At 44.0% G+C, this 13,326-nt stretch overlaps 1 protein-coding gene across 3 annotated transcripts in view; it reads left to right on the top strand.

Moving 5' to 3' along the window:
- Positions 1–13,326, top strand: part of CRYL1 (crystallin lambda 1) — a 178,904-nt gene that overhangs the window by 144,008 nt on the left and 21,570 nt on the right. For all 3 annotated transcript variants that reach the window (XM_055317312.1, XM_055317313.1, XM_055317311.1), the window contains exons 4-5: positions 3,076–3,237; positions 10,066–10,260. In XM_055317312.1, coding sequence (XP_055173287.1) covers positions 3,076–3,237; positions 10,066–10,260 — 357 coding nt within the window. The remainder of the gene's footprint in view (positions 1–3,075; positions 3,238–10,065; positions 10,261–13,326) is intronic.

Here is a 13,326-nt window from a genome sequence, read left to right as displayed (position 1 = left end):
GTCTTCTAATTTAGTTTGACTTTTTGGAAAGTACATTGAAATTGCTTCCAGATGTTTTGTATTAACAAATGTAGATTTTTCTAGCAACAGGATGCCTATCTAAAATGGCTGAATCGATTTTTAAAAAATCAATGAAATTTCATTTTCCCTATGAACATATTTGTTTTGTAAAATATATACCATTTAGTAAACTTTAAATATGAGTTATTTCCTTTGCTTGGGAATTCTCCAGTACACTGACTTGCCATGGCTGTGCTGCTTTTCTAGAACATTCCTAATGAGTTAAATGCTATCACAGGTACCTTTGACTAATAACAAAACACCACAATTTATAAATGATTTACCTTTTAAAATATAAGTAAATTAGAAAGAATTAAAAGTTGTATCTATAATACCATCATTCAGTTTCTTCCTTTCAAGAAGGCAAAGGAAAAAGGAGTATTTAAACTTAACCTCGCTTTTTAACCGCCTGATACTGCCTGAGATGAGTGAACTCCTTCTGATGTACCAGGTAGGGCTGTGGTACTTGGGAAGTTACATTGTGCTTTATTTGTCCTGAGTTTTGTTTGGTTTGTTGAAATCTGAGCATGCGGACTATAGTAGTTGTGTGTGAGAATATCATTTATTATGTGTTGTGTCTCCCACTTCAAAATAAACAAAATACAAACAGATAATGATCATTGGTTTCAAAGTGCTGTCAGAGTTTAATTAAGCCAAGTCAAGCTCATTACATTCAGTAGAGATAGAACATTTGCTAACACTTCACATTTTCTCCAGAAAGGACCTCTGAAAAACACCGTTTTGTTGGAAAGACATGGGCTGGAGTCTCACCTGGTCACATGGCTGTAGTTTAGAGTGAGCAAGCCTGCTTTGCAGTTGGGTTCTCCGCTGTCTCATTGTTTGGTACTCTGCCCTTCCTCCCAGCCCGTTTGTGGCAAAGAGAATGGCCCTTGCGTCTCTTAGCTTTGTAATAAACCACGAGTGATAAAGGTCCTGATTAGTAGTGTTTCAGACTCCATTTCTCAGACGAGGAGTATCAGCTCCCTAATGAATAGCAAGGAAATGAACTCAAGGCTTGACATGGACAGAGGCATTATAATCCTGGCCCACCAAACTGAACAATTTTTACTATCAACAACAACAACAAAACATCAAGCAAATGTGCCATTAAAAAACCCTTACATAATTGTAGCAGGTTTGGGTTTCCTCTGGTTCAAATTTTCTTGCCTCTTTGATAATCAGACGATCTGAAGAAAGGCATAGCATTTCAGGGGAGAATCTGCATGACAGGCTCACAATAAGGCTATTCACAAGGACTCTTTTATTCTCTCAAACAGTATCTGCATCATTCTTAGTCTCTGGCTTTACTACAAGGCTCCATTTAAACTTAACCCAACTCGCTGACTTAACTGATCCAGGAATTACTCAGTACAACCAGCCAGCAACTGTAGCTTTTTTTCCCCTTTTGATAAGGGGATTTAATACAATGGCCTTTACAGTTCTTAAATGACTCCATTTTTTTCCCTGTCTTTGAGATGTGGCGCTTATATGACCTTTTGTTCTTAATAAAATTTAACATGGTTTGATTATATTTTTAAAAAGTATAAACAAACACAATATTGACTCCCTACCCTCAGAGTAACACTTTTAAAATCTTGTAGATGGTATAAAAATGGAATTTATGTCATAATATTTACACAGTTGATTTCAATATATTGGATTCCATTATTAATGATTAGATACTACTAAATCAAACTTGAACATATTTTCATTTTTGAGGGGTGATTCTCATATAATCCCAGTAGTCCTTCAGCATTGCATGCTCACCTTTACACACTTTTGGTATTCTGCTGGTGTTTATACCATTTCTGCTACCATAGTGCTATTACACTAATCAGGGCATCCTTGGGTTTGTCTGTGTAGTTGGAGGAGTGTAGGACAGAGCTTGGACACAGTGGAGAGATTCTTGAGGATATATTTGGTAGCATGCCACACTGAGAGTATAGATGATCCACACTTTGGATCCACACCTCGGAATAGTAGGTCTCAAACTTTAGTAGGAACAAAAATCATCAGATTGACAAAAATGCAGCTACCTGGACCCCACCACCAGAGACTGATTAAGTAGGTTTGGATGAGGGCCTGAGAATTTGTATTTTTGACAAGGACTCGGTTGATTCTGATGCTGATGATTACCAGACCACACTGAGACCATTATCCTATAAGTTCACCAGGGAACCTTGGGAATTCATGATTCCTTCCCCCACCCCCCAGGCCTCTTGCCTCTAGTATTTCTAGTATTGGAGCAGCTTGTGCATCTTCTCCTGTTCTGCTTCCATCCAAAGCAGGGCAGTATCCACCGTGTATCTGACTTTCCCAGGAACAGGCCTCATCTGCAGGCCCACACTTGGGTGTTTGAGAATGTCCTCTCACTCTACCCTGGCTCTGTGCGTGATTAGGATTTCAGAGCGGTGTTATCTGCAGCACTTGATCCAAATTTGGTCCTCTGTCCTCCTCCCGTGTCCCTATTAAAGTAATTTTAGATTTTTAGAAACAAAAGTCCTTTTCAAAAGGATTGCCAATTAGAAATGGATGCTCAAGAAGCCTTTTGGGAATTATGGATGTAACATGTTTGTCCATTTCATGAAGATAAGATTTTTCCTTGAAGATAAGTTGATCTGATGGTCAGGACAAATAGGAAAAATAAGTGGTGATGGCTACTATTGCTGTTTGTAGCATTGCGCCAAAGATGGTGTCATGTCTTCTGCTGTCGAGTCTACCCCCATAGACTTGGCAGACTGCATTATTATGGGAATTTTCAGTTGGCAGACATTTTTGTTATGAGAATTTTCAGACCTGTGCAAAACTAGAAAATACAACTCCCATATTATGTCACCCAGTTTCCAGAGTTATGGAGATTTGCTGTGTTTTTCAGCAACTTTTTGTTTTGTTCTTAAATTTTGCTAGTAGTTATCTAATCGGTTCATTTTGGGAATGAATCAAACATGACATGCTTGGGTTGGTGCCTGACTGAATACAGTATCATGAATAGTAATTTGAATATGTCCTTTTCAGGAATGTATTCCAGAAAACCTAGAGCTGAAGAAGAAGATTTTTGCTCAGTTAGATCAAATTGTCGACGATAAAGTTGTCTTAAGCAGCTCCACCTCTTGCCTCCTGCCTTCTAAGCTGTTTGCTGGCCTGGCGCACGTGAAGCAGTGCCTTGTGGTCCATCCGGTGAGTGCCTTACACCTCAAGAATTGGTTATATCTCATTTTGGTTTTCAGGAGCAATACATTTTGACTAATCTGCTAGTAAATTTTAACTGTTTTATTGAGGTATAATTCATATGCCACACAGTTAAAATTGTATAATTTAGTGGGTTTTTTAAAAGTATCTTTAGAAAGTTGTAAAATACTGGCATTTTAAAAAAGAATTTAATCCAAAAATGCCTTGAATTGTATCTGCATACCTAGTGCATAATGAGATAGAATGCACGATACTTATATACTTTCACCCTTGTGTAACTCACCTTCTAACTGAAGAGAGAGACTACTAAATGCATAATTCCACCCTCAGGGAAAAAGCCACTTTTACAAAATGTATATATTGAGTAAGAATTTGTAGCCATGTAACTGTGTTGTGTAGTATACTCAACACAATTCAGAGTAGGATCAGTTTTGCTAGAAGGCAGATTCTGGGTCCTGCTCCGGAGATTCTGGTTGACTTTAAATCCACTACCCCTTTTTCTTTTGTTCCCTGAACCCACTTGTTGTAATTACCTGGACAAACTTACTCACTAGGGGGTGCATGATCAGGTATATTGGACAGTGAGTTCCACATTGATGTGCAAGTGCTTAATAAATCTTTTTGAGATTAATGTGGTAATGTGAGGAAAGGGGAATCAGAGAGGAAATCCAAGCATCACTTGGTGGGGGTTTGAGCTCAGTGTGACCTTGGAGACCCAGGACAGCCTGTTAGGACAGAAAAGCTAACTTAGCTCAACCATAATAGATATGATAGTAGATGACAGTGGCCATACCCCCAGCACCAGCAGGCCATCGGAGGTGAAGGCCGGGGACAACCTAATGGAGAAACTGGAGCCAAGCTGGGCAGGATCTGGTTGGGCTGACAAGAGAGGAGAGAATGTGAGGCTGGGAAAGTTTGTAAACAAAGACGCTTGGCCAAGAGCAAGCATGGGGTGTGTAGCATCATAAGGAGGCTAGCCTGCCTGGAAGGGCACCCATACCTCACATACTTGGGGAGCAGGAGGAAAATGCTGGAAGGCTTGACAATAGTTGGGTTATACAGAATCGTCAGAGTTGCTCTGAAGAGCTGGGACTGGCTTAGGCACAGAGCAGCCTTGTGATGCGGTGGAGATGCTGCCTTTGGAGGGTAATCAGAAGGTTCTTTCTATATTGAAGATGGCTCAGAGAGGGGAGCAGCTGCTTCACAAAATTGGGGGAGTATTCCAAGTATGGAGGACCAGGGCTCTAGACTGAGAGGAGGGAAAGAACTCTTTCTGAGCAAGAGTAGTTTAGAGCGGGCAGGGGAGGGGGACAGACTTGGCTCAGGGAGGGGAGGAAGAAGGGGAAGTCACAGATGCCTGCTGGATTCTGTGTGCTGACAAGAATTGCACCACCATTCACATAGCTGTATGGTTTTGGATGTCTGGATGTCTTCCTACTGACATACAAAAGGGACCTTAACTGAAGCATCCAAATACCAAGCATCCTCAAATACAGAGACGTAGACCCACAGAGCCTAGAAGAAAACCAGTCATGTGTAGCTACCACTCAGATAGAGGAAATTAGCTCCAAGAGGGACCTTAACTACAGCATCCAAATACCAGGTGACATGAAACATGTCCTATCTTTGCTTCTGTGATATTTACATGTCTGTAAAAAGGACTCTTAGAAACTGTAAACCACTTATTAGATTGTTGGTTGCTTCAGTGACAGGTGTAAGCCTCTTACTTGAAAATTTCCAATTTCTAGCCAGAGATTTTACTTCTGAATCAGGTAAAAAAAAAAAAAAAAAAAAAAAAAAAAAAAAAAGAAAAGAAAAGAAAAAAGAAAGAAAAAAATAACTAAGTCAAATTGTTTAGAAAATACCTCCAAAGTTTTTCTTTTTTTTAATTTTAAGATTTTATTTATTCATGAGAGACACAGCGAGACAAAGAGAAGCAGAGACACAGGCAGAGTGAGAAGCAGGCTCCATGCAGGGAGCTGATGCAGTCCCAGGATCACACCCTGGGGCTCCAGGATCACACCCAAAGGCAGGCGCCAAACTGCTGAGCCACCCAGGGATCCCCTCCAAAGTCCTTTAACAAGATTTCTACCTGTATCTCTTCATTTTAAGCCTGATGGATGAGACCACACCTTATTCACTTTTCTGTCACACCTAACGAGTACCTCTGACTAGTAGTTCAGCCCCTGACTATTGAGTAATGACATTTCTCCTACTACCATTCCAGGATTGCTCACTCTTACTTCTTTAATCAAAGGCAAACAGCATAGGCAAATTAAGTTCAGACCTTACTTCAAAAATTAACCTCTTATTACTTTTGTAAATTATTTTATACCCAAGCCAACATTCACTAAAGCAAATGAAATCACCCAAGTTGACTGTCTTTGGAATTTTATCCTTTCTTTCTTTTGTACTGGTGCTGCCCACCATGTCCTCATTCCACTGAGCTCAAGGAGAGTGGGGGGAAAAGTGTCTTTGAGCAATTCAACCTAGGCTAGATGGATAATCCCTAAATCATCAAGAATCATTTACTATCTCTGAGGAGCTACAGTTTCCCTTCAGCCCTGTAGCTGGGCAGGAGAATCCCAGCTCATCAGTTCACATGGCACTGCCTCAGCTCTGTGCTCTAGTCACTCACAACTCTTCACCCAGACAGGAAATAGGATAAAGGCAAGGGAAGCCTATTCATGCCTCTGAAAGGCTGTGGCAAGAGGGGATAGTCAGCAATTGCAAAAGATTGCTGCCTCCACCCCTCTGTGGAAGAACCAACAGCCAAGGAGTTTCCACATCACATATTGTTTCTTGGGCACTTTTCCCCATTGGCATCTGAGGAGCTTTCAGGTCCTCTGAGCACTGGTGGGTGAGTGGAAGTCACTATAGGTTGGATGTGTTCTCTCTATGCACAGGTAGATTGGAGCCAGGAGAGTGGTGGGCTCAGGAAGAGGGGTGTTAATGTGGCCATTGTCTGTGTCCCTGACAGGCTTCCTCTCAGATGTCTTTTATGTTGCCTTTGCTTATCTGCCTCATCTCCCTGTGGATGTGTAGAGAGGCTCAGGGATGCCCATTTGGTAGCCAGTGATTAACTGAAAGTGGAGTTTGGCTGCATTCTCTCTTGGTACTTAGATCTATGTTAGTGATCAATCAAAGCAAGCAGTTTTCTACTGATAGTTTCAGCCACGGTCTACAATCTGTTTTCAGTTGGGGATGTGATGGTTCCATGGAGCTGATGGGGCTGTGTGAGCCCATCAGATGCTCTTGGTGCCACCCTTATGGATGCCCTGTGGATGACGCTGCCTGGGAAGTTCACACCATCTGCTTAGGGATGAGTCTTGAGTGGGAACAGTTCCTAAACACACAACTCTCACGTAGGTTACTAGTCAGCCATGGTAGCCTGGAGTCAAATCAGACACAACTCGCATGAGGCACCCAGAACGTTCCCGTCCAAGCCTCCTTGCCTACGCTTGCACCTTCTCTGACTCACTCTCCCACCTGACCCTAAAACCATTTGCCCTCATATTGATGGTACTTTGGATATTTATCTATAAGTTTGCTGTTCGTGGAGAGCACATGAGTGTGTGTATGTGTGTGTGTGCAAGCAGTGCCTGTTTCAGATTGCCAGCTGCTACCTTCAGAGGGGTGGGGGTTATCACTAACAAAAAGACTTTCCTATGTAAAGTATCAAAATGGCGAAGGATTTAGTCTTGTCCACCTGCGGTAAACAAGATACTGATTCATTTTTATACTCGTTTTTCAATGAGGAAGAGGAATTCACCAGGTCAGGAGTGCCCCCTCCCCAGCAGGGCTGTGCAGATGAATCGCAAATTGCTGCACCTGTCTTCTGGGAAAAGGGACGGTCTGCCTTTCCTCTGTGAGTTTAACTCTGTTTAATCTGCTGCAGAGAAAATAAGCGAAAGCTCTGTGTTGGGTGTGCTGTGCTATCGCTGTGATCACATGCCTCCCAGGCTCCGGTCCAGATTCTGGGCAGGCTTTTCATGAGGTGAATGGAGAATGCCCCCCTTGTACCGCCCAGCTCAACCTGAGCTCTCAAAGAGCCTCACAGGCCAGGCCCTCTCTTGGGCCTCCAGCAAAGCTCAGCTCCGCTCTCTCGCCAGCTGAGCTGTGGACCATCTCCTGTAACCTTTAGAAAAGTTGCCTCCTTTCCTCCTTTGTTTGTTATTCTCATTTCTTGAGAATATGTTTCTCAGTCTAACTCACAGACTCCAACAGCAGAAGGCCCAGGTCCTGCCGTCACGTCAGAAAGAGAGTAGTGTCAGGAAACAGCCATTCCTTTCATATTTAACAGAGTTGCTTGCTTTGCTTACCTCTTGTCCTCTCCAATCCCCACCTCTCCTCTCTCTACCATGTCATTGTCACTGCCCATCTCTGAGCCTGCAGTAGGGGTCAGGGTCCTTGTCTTGGGACTGAGGTGCCATGGCAAGTACGACCCCATCCAGGGCCTCAGATCTGGGAGGTCCTCTCGCAGAAGCTTATAGACTTGGAGCACATGGACACAGAAGTGTGGAGACTTGGCCTGTTTTAGGAAGTGCAAAGGGCCAGATCGTGCAGTTGTATTTGAGTGGGTGGTAGGGACTTAAAGTCATGCAGGGTTTTGAGCTGGAGGTGGTATGATTAGCATCCTGTTTTTAATTTTTTTTTAATTTTAATTGTGATAAAATACACATAAGATTTGTCACCTTAACCATTTCTAAGTATACGGTCCAGTGGCAGTAGGCACATTCCCACTGTCCTGCAGACCTCACCACCATCTGCTCAGACTCTCTGTCTTCATTCAGATTGAGACTCTGTCCCCATTAAACAGCAACTCTCCATTCCCCTGCCCCTAGCCCTGGCAGCCTCGGGTTCTCCTTTCTGTCTCTGGATTTGACAGGCCCCTGCCTGACAAAGGATCACCTTGGCAGCAGCAGAGAGGATGAGCCTGGAGGGGGAGGCCGGGAAGGAGAGTGCCAGAATCTACATTGGAGGTGATGGCCTGAGCTAAGTGTGTGGTAGCAAGAATGGGCTTTCTGAAAGATGTGAATAGAATTGACAGAATCATGGATGGGAAGGTGTAGGGAGAGGAGGGGCCTGGGAGAGGCAGGCACCAAGGATACTTCTCATGGTATTAACTTGGGTGTCAAGGCTGTGATGGGTCTCATCAAGGTGTGGTACTAGGAAGAGGACCTACAGTTTAGGGTGGGAGAAATGGGAGTGGAGTTCGTGACAGGTTGAGTGTATGGTTTTTGGATATCCTAGGGGTGTGTCCAACGCACAACTGCAAATATGGGCCTGCAGTGGGAGATGAGCTCTGTGTGAGATCACAGCATTTTGGGGTAGGAGTGATGGCCTGAGAACTGCTGAGCTCTTCCCAGAGCTAGAGAGTGGGTGTAGCAGGAAGCCAGTGGGGGCAGCCTGGGAGCACCACCATTTAAGGAGAGTGTAGGCAGGAGGAGAACCTGTAAGGAATACTTACACAAGGAAACTAGCAAGTGGTATGTACAAATGCTTTTTAACTGTTGTCTCAACTGTGTTTTTGCTACCTATGGGGCTTGCAACATTGAAAGACCTTAAGCCCAACGTCTTTGTCTTATAGTAAGAAAAAATTCATCCAAGATACACATACTTCCAGTTCTTACAATTCTGATATTTAAAAAAGTCAGGGGTAGACATTTTTATAAGACTTTAGTCTAGGCAGGAGATAAGCAATTCAGTTGAGGCACTGATTCATAATTTACTTATTTGAAAACAGGTGCCATCCTCTCTTGCTTTCTAAGAGGGTTGAGAGAGTGACCAGGGCAGGCTGAGAGCAGAAGGAACCTCTTAGGCTAAACTGTGTGTAGACCAGAGGCCTCTCCTATGTGATGTCCTAGGGAAAGAAATTTTTCTTTCCCTTTTCTGTAGAAGTCATTTTAGAATGGATGCTTCTTAAAGCTATTTAGTGACTATAAGATTCTATCAATTTTCATCCATATATCAAGGAAAAATTATTTAAAAGCATCATTTGGAGAACATTTTACTACAGTGCATTTGGCTTTTAATGGTGAGGCTAATCAGGTTCTACCAACCAGCATTTTCTTTGGACCTAGGATAACTTTCTTTTCTTCAAGAACAGCTTCTCAAAGTACAGCAAGAAAACCAGAGCCCAAAGTGTAAATGCTGGGCTAGGCAAGCATTTCCCTTGGGGCCTATTCACGGTGAACCAACCCTTCCCATCTTAGGCTGTATTATGATGAGGCTGTGGTAGAGTTCTGATGCTGTGTGATATCTAGGTGAGATTGGTGGGGGATGGGGTGGGGCAGACATTTGAGGCTCAACATGGAGAAGTTAGGGAAATACCAAGTTTTGGGTATTTCCCAAAATCATGCTGTCAATGATTTTTAATACCAACACAGTAAAATGGCAAGAACCTGCAGTGACTCTTATAGAGAAAATGGCTCTGAGGATGACTGGGGTAGGTAGTAGCCTAAGAAGTCTAAACAACTGGTAGCTGAGAAATCCTGTGGGGAGGTCAGGGGTTTGAAGATTAGTCCTGGATGTTTCAGATGGTCATCTGCCCCTCCAAATTTCAAACTCCTGTGTTGGTTCTGATTTTTCTATAAATAAAACCACAGAATTCTGCACTCAAGTTTTTCCTTTCCCACCTTTGTAGATTACTTCATATTTCAAGTTTCTTGTCATGGGTGCTAAATCTAGAGAGGCCTCTCCAAAGACAAATCTGCCCCATCTGACCATTCAAGATAGGCAAGCAAAGTCTGCCAAAACAACAGCCCAACTCCAGAGCTGTCTTTTGAGCCCTTCCCCTTCCATCTCTCTCATAAGGTAAACCCACCATACTACGTGCCGTTGGTTGAGCTGGTCCCACACCCGGAGACGGCTCCTGCGACAATGGACAGAACCTACGCCCTGATGCAGAAGATTGGACAGTCCCCAGTCAGAATCATGAAGGAGATTGATGGCTTTGTCCTGAATCGCCTCCAGTATGCCATCATCGGTGAGGCCTGGCGGCTTGTGGAGGTGAGTGGGCTGCTTCCAGCCTCTGGCAGTTGGAGGGAAAGGTGGCCATGGGGGAAGGGTGGTGGGAAAGTCAGCGCTGGGTCCTACTTGCTCTGTTCTGGGGACTGAGGGCAAGCTCTTCTCTCAGGTTCAGTCAACAGACAAGGAAAATAAAACGTTATGTAGCAATTCATCACATGTTTCAGAGATTCCTCTGTTACAGTAAGTCATTTGATATTCACACTTGATGATAGACTTCTCTGTTTCCTGTCCTTTCATAGAGGACATAGAAATTACCACATAATTTCTCTGTGTGACACATTGCATTTTCTCATAGTCTCAGGTTTTCCCTCCAGTGTTATGATTTTTCAAGAGGAGGAAAAATTAAATTTTGGGTAAACTTGTATCATCTAGAGAGGTCTAGTTTATTTCAAGAACTTGAGGAAGAGATAATGGGTAAGCCTTAAACTTGTTAGCAATATGTTCATCTCATATAAATAGAACATTATACACACACACACACACACACACACACACACCCTTGTTCTTTCATGGAAAGCTTTTGTACGTGACTTTCAAAATCACCTCACTGCATACGTGTGTACAAAGGACCTGGTGCTAGGCAGGATAGACAATCCAAGCGGCCCCAGGACTTGCAGTGAAGAGTCCAGGGTCTCAGGCTCAGACCATCTGGTTCTGTCCACTGGCTTGCTGTTGCTTTCCCCAGCTTCTGTATGGGAAGACAGAACCGTCTGCCCACTCTCATCTTGCAGGAACCTGGTAGAGTGAGTAAGTCTGTCCAGGTCCACAGGGCAGAGGGAATGGAGCTCAGGCTGAATTGTCTGTTTGTGGAACAGGCCCACTTCTTGGCTTACCTCCTGCGGGAGCCTGCCAGTCCCAGCCTGAGACTGGAGCTAGGAAGCCAGCCCGTGAGCATTGTGCTGGAGCTTCCCAGTTCCTGATCATGTGTTGCTCCCACTCCCTGGTTCTGGCATTCTGTCCCGTCCCCATTAGATTCATTATCTGACCTGACTGCCATGGTCATTTGCCACAGAATAGCTCAATTCTGTGTCCTTACTGTTTAAATCCACTTAATGTTCCTATATCTTCAAGATAGAGTCCTGGGATTTTCACTGTTAAGTTTGTAGTTTTAATTTCCTAAAGTTGTGGAATGTTTTTTAGTATCAGTGGTAGAATGTTTGAAAGACAACACTGAGCTGAAAGCACCCCCATGGAGCTGTGTTTAAAATATTTCCCCATGTCTAGAGAAGGGGAACACTTTAACAGACCACAAGAAAAGTTCAGTATTACTCTGTGAGAAGTTTTTTTTTTAAGGATTTTATTTATTTATTCATGAGAGACAGAGAGAGACAGAGAGACAGACAGAGAGAGAGAGAGAGAAGCAGAGACACAGGCAGAGGGAGAAACAGGCTCCACTCAGGGAACCCGACGTGGGACTCCATCCCAGGTCTCCAGGATCACACCCTGGGCTGAAGGCAGCGCTAAACTGCTGAGCCACCTCAGCTGCCCTGTGAGAAGTTTTAAGGCAGTTTTTACTTTTGTTTGTAAGGTATCTCAGTGCCCCAAAGATAAAGAAAAGCCCTAAGTTGAAGCTTGCTTCCTCTAATCAGAAAGATGTGAGCCAACCTGAGGAAAAACTTGGAGGTTCTGGTATCATAGAATTAGGTGGGAGTCATATGCAAAGGATTCTATGTTGACCACAAACTGGAACCAGCTGCAGTCTGGAAGCTCCAGGTTTGGAAGAGCAGTGAGGGGTTCCAGTGCCTCACTATACTGGTTGGAGGAAGAAGGGCTGGAAGGGTTTCTGAATTTGGCCACTCTGGGTGTTCTCATGGCCTCATTTTTTCTGCCCTCCTTCTGATTGTCCTGTCTCCACTGGTGGACTGAATATAATCATATTACTGGCTGACAGGAATGTTCCCAGGGACGACATACCTGACAATCCCACCCATGTCTCTACTTTGGCTACTGTGCGACTCACGTGTCTGAAGTCCCCATAGGGCAGCAAATGCTAAAATTCAGCAGGATACGGTTTGAATGTGAAAAATTGAGAAAAGGCTACAGAAATGAGACGATAAAGTGTGACTAGAACCTCAAGTTTCTTTGGTGAATGTGTAAAAGATAATTCACTTTTAGAAATAAAGATGATCTACCGACAGAATTCAGGCAGGCCTAGAAACAGCAGGTCCCTCTGTCCAGGGTGTGGTGAGGCAGGAATAGAGTGGTGGGCATTCCAGAGCTCTGCAGAGACTTTAGTGACAGGTGAAGTGTTTCAGTTGTGGGACAGGGGATCATGGAGGGAACAGGTCAGAGGGCAGGGACACCAGTGTTGTCCCCCAGGTGCTTTGACCATTGCTGCTCAGCCAGACATGGGAGGGCCATCAGCACACTGACTGGGCACCTGCTCCCAAAGTTGTTGATTCTTGGGGCAGAGAAGTCACAGGTGTGGGTTCTGAACTTCCACACTGCGGCCCTGCTTTCCTAGGCTCTGGGGCTGGCAGAGCCAGAGTCCCGCTGAGAGAGTCCTTCCCTGGCTCCTCCCTCTGAGTTCTCCACACTGCAGCCCAGCAGACCCACTAAAGGCGCATTTTTCTTAACTCCCCCCACCTCCCCACCCTCCCCTTGGGCATAGTGGATCAGTATTTCTGCCCATTAGGTGGGGTGGCTTAAGGAGTCTTGACTTTATCACATGAATTTCTTAAAGGAAAACCTGTGCTGACTGTGGTCTTGTTTCCACTTAAGACATTGAGAGTCAGGCAAAGTGAGAAAGCCTCTCGGGAGCCCCACCTTGCTGTGTGCAGATCTGCACGCGTGTGCTGAGCCCCGGTCAGAGCTGGGGTTACATGACACCCCTTTGACTCACAATTTCAGAGCTAGTTGAACTTGAATTTAGATTTTAGGGTGTTCTGAGTTTCCCTCAAAACATTTAAGGGCAACTTTAATATAAAAAGGAGCTGAATTGGGGATGTTTTGCAATAAAAAGTGAAGATTTTTTTTTTATATGTCTTAAGTTCAAAAGATCCAAAGATCTCAAAGAATTTATCTTTCCAAGACATTCTCCTTCTG

Source organism: Nyctereutes procyonoides, unplaced genomic scaffold (assembly GCF_905146905.1).
Source record: "Nyctereutes procyonoides isolate TBG_1078 unplaced genomic scaffold, NYPRO_anot_genome, whole genome shotgun sequence".
NCBI lineage: Eukaryota > Metazoa > Chordata > Mammalia > Carnivora > Canidae > Nyctereutes > Nyctereutes procyonoides.
The sequence above is the reverse complement of the archived record's forward strand: the minus strand, read 5'-3'. Positions and strand labels throughout refer to the sequence as shown.